Genomic DNA, 2,500 nt, shown 5'->3' on the forward strand with positions numbered 1-2,500 from the left:
GAACGTTTTGTTTTGTCAATGAATAAACGTTCCAATAACCTACAATTTAAAAAAAAATAATAGTGTAAGCACCCTCGACGAACTATTTTGGAAACAGGTACAAAAAAGGAAGCAGCAAGGTGCCTTAAACTGCAAACACACTCTCTCTCTCTCTCTCTCTCTCTCTCTCTCTCTCTCTCTCTCTCTCTCTCTCTCTCTCTCTCTCTCTCTCTCTCTCTCTCTCTCTCTCTCGACGAACTATTTTGAAAACAGGTACAAACAAGTCGCGTAAGGCGAAATTACAACATTTAGTCAAGCTGCGGAACTCACAGAATGAAACTGAACGCACTGCATTTTTTCACAAGGACCGTAGTCCGCCGCTCGTGCAAAACGCAGTGAAACTGACGAGCCTGTTTAGCGCGATAGTGGTTTCGTTGTGCTGCATAGCACGCTTTTCTGTACCTCTCTTCGTTTGAACTGTCTGAGCGTGTTTTTGATCCAAACATATCATATCTACATGTTTTTGGAATCAGGAACCGACAATTGATTTCGGAAATTTTAGTTTCATCTTAATTTTTAATTTTTCTAATTTTCAGAGCTTGTTTTTAATCCGAATATAACATATTTATATGTTTTTGGAATCAGGAAATGATGAAAAATAAGATGAACGTAAATTTGGATCGTTTTATGTAATGTAAATTACAATTTTCAGATTTTTAATGACCAAAGTCATTAATTAATTTTTAAGCCACCAAGCTGAAATGCAATACCGAAGTCCGGCCTTTGTCGAAGATTGCTTGGCCAAAACTTCAATCAATTTGATTGAAAAATGAGGGTGTGACAGTGCCGCCTCAACTTTTACAAAAAGCCGGATATGACGTCATAAAAGACATTTATCGAACAAATGAAAAAAAACTCTGAGGATATCATACCCAGGAACTCTCATGTAAAATTTCATAAAGATCGGTCCAGTAGTTTAGTCTGAATCGCTCTACACACACACATACAGACAGACAGACAGACACACATACACCACGACCCTCGTCTCGATTTCCCCTCTATGTTAAAACATTTAGTCAAAACTTAACTAATTGTAAAAAGGAAGTATCAAGGTGCCTTAAACTGCCAACACACACACACACACACACACACACACACACACACACACACACACACACACACACACACTCACACGCACAAACACACACACACTCTCTCTCTCTGTCTCTCTCTTTCTCTGTCTGTCTGTCTGTCTGTCTGTCTCTGTCTGTCTCTGTCTCTCTCTATCTCTCGCTCTCTCCCTCGACGAACTATTATGGAAACAGTTTCAAAAAAAGGAACCAGCAAGGCGCCACGACTCACAGTGACGGAGAGGTAGAGGAAGACAGTGGGCACCTTGACGTTGTGCACGTCGCTCAGGGAGTAGACAGAATCCCTCAGGAACTTGGGCTTCAGCACGTAGCCACTTCTGAAACACGCACAGGTAGAGATATTTTAAGATGGTACAATACAATTCAAAGATTTCTGAACAGTCATGACGGCAAGTTCAGTAGCATTGGTCAAGAATTGACTCTAGACAAAAATAAATACATGTTGTGGGAGAAACAACAGAAAACAGAAAGCACATAAAGCACAGCTTTTGATCGCATTTCAATATTTAAAAAAGCACACACAAAAAACTCGTATAAATCTAATATAACACCTCAAGCGATGTAGTATTTTTCTGTCTGTCTGTCTGTCTGTCTGTCTGTCTGTCTGTCTGTCTGTCTCTCTCTCTGTCTCTGTCTCTCTCTCTCTCTCGACCCCCGCCCCCCACCACCCCCAACAGCGTTTCGCTTTACTACTTTTTTTTTAAATTTTGTTTTAGCTGATGTAAGCGTTGTTGAATCTCAGTTCAGCCCTCGACCAGGCCTCAAAAACACGTAGCGATCAGAACTCCAAGTATACTGACCCTCCGTTGGTGAGGAACCTAGCGTGGTTGATCTGCATGGGCAGGTCCGGCGTCTGGTAGTTGAGGGCCACCATCTGGATGCCGCACGTCCACATGCTCACCGGGTCGTAGTTGGAAGACTTAATACGGCTGCCTTTCGGATACACGCGCAGGAACTGCTTTCGGCTGGTCCTGGGAGGAAGGGAGACACATTTCGTAGAATGATTAAATCACAGTTTGTAGGGTTGAGTACATTGTGTGTGTGTGTGTGTGTGTGTGTGTGTGTGTGTGTGTGTGTGTGTGTGTGTGTGCGAGGCTGACGCTAAGTACCGGCATGTCCGTATGAGAGGGCCTTAGGTACCGTGCATAGACCTTGGCTGCACTAGGTACCGCGCTAAGTACCTGCGATGTTAAAACCCATGTACATAATGCTTTTGTGTGTTGTTTATGCTGTTTATATGTAGGCATGTTAGTTTGAACTACGATCCTTTATTTTCGTAAATAAGGCTCATCATTTTGTCAAGTAGTAGCGGTTTGAATTTCAAAGGTACTTAACGTATGAAATATACGTACAGAACCAACTTTTTACAC

The 2,500-nt window shown here is 42.2% G+C and overlaps 1 protein-coding gene across 2 annotated transcripts in view; it reads right to left on the reverse strand.

The window, feature by feature from the left end:
* Window positions 1-2,500, reverse strand: part of LOC138962062 (1-phosphatidylinositol 4,5-bisphosphate phosphodiesterase gamma-1-like) — an 89,386-nt gene that overhangs the window by 7,762 nt on the left and 79,124 nt on the right. For both annotated transcript variants that reach the window (XM_070333770.1, XM_070333778.1), the window contains exons 31-32: window positions 1,931-2,101; window positions 1,342-1,447 (exon numbers count right to left, since the gene is read on the reverse strand). In XM_070333770.1, coding sequence (XP_070189871.1) covers window positions 1,342-1,447; window positions 1,931-2,101 — 277 coding nt within the window. The remainder of the gene's footprint in view (window positions 1-1,341; window positions 1,448-1,930; window positions 2,102-2,500) is intronic.

Source organism: Littorina saxatilis, linkage group LG1, assembly GCF_037325665.1.
Source record: "Littorina saxatilis isolate snail1 linkage group LG1, US_GU_Lsax_2.0, whole genome shotgun sequence".
Taxonomy (NCBI): Eukaryota; Metazoa; Mollusca; class Gastropoda; order Littorinimorpha; family Littorinidae; genus Littorina; species Littorina saxatilis.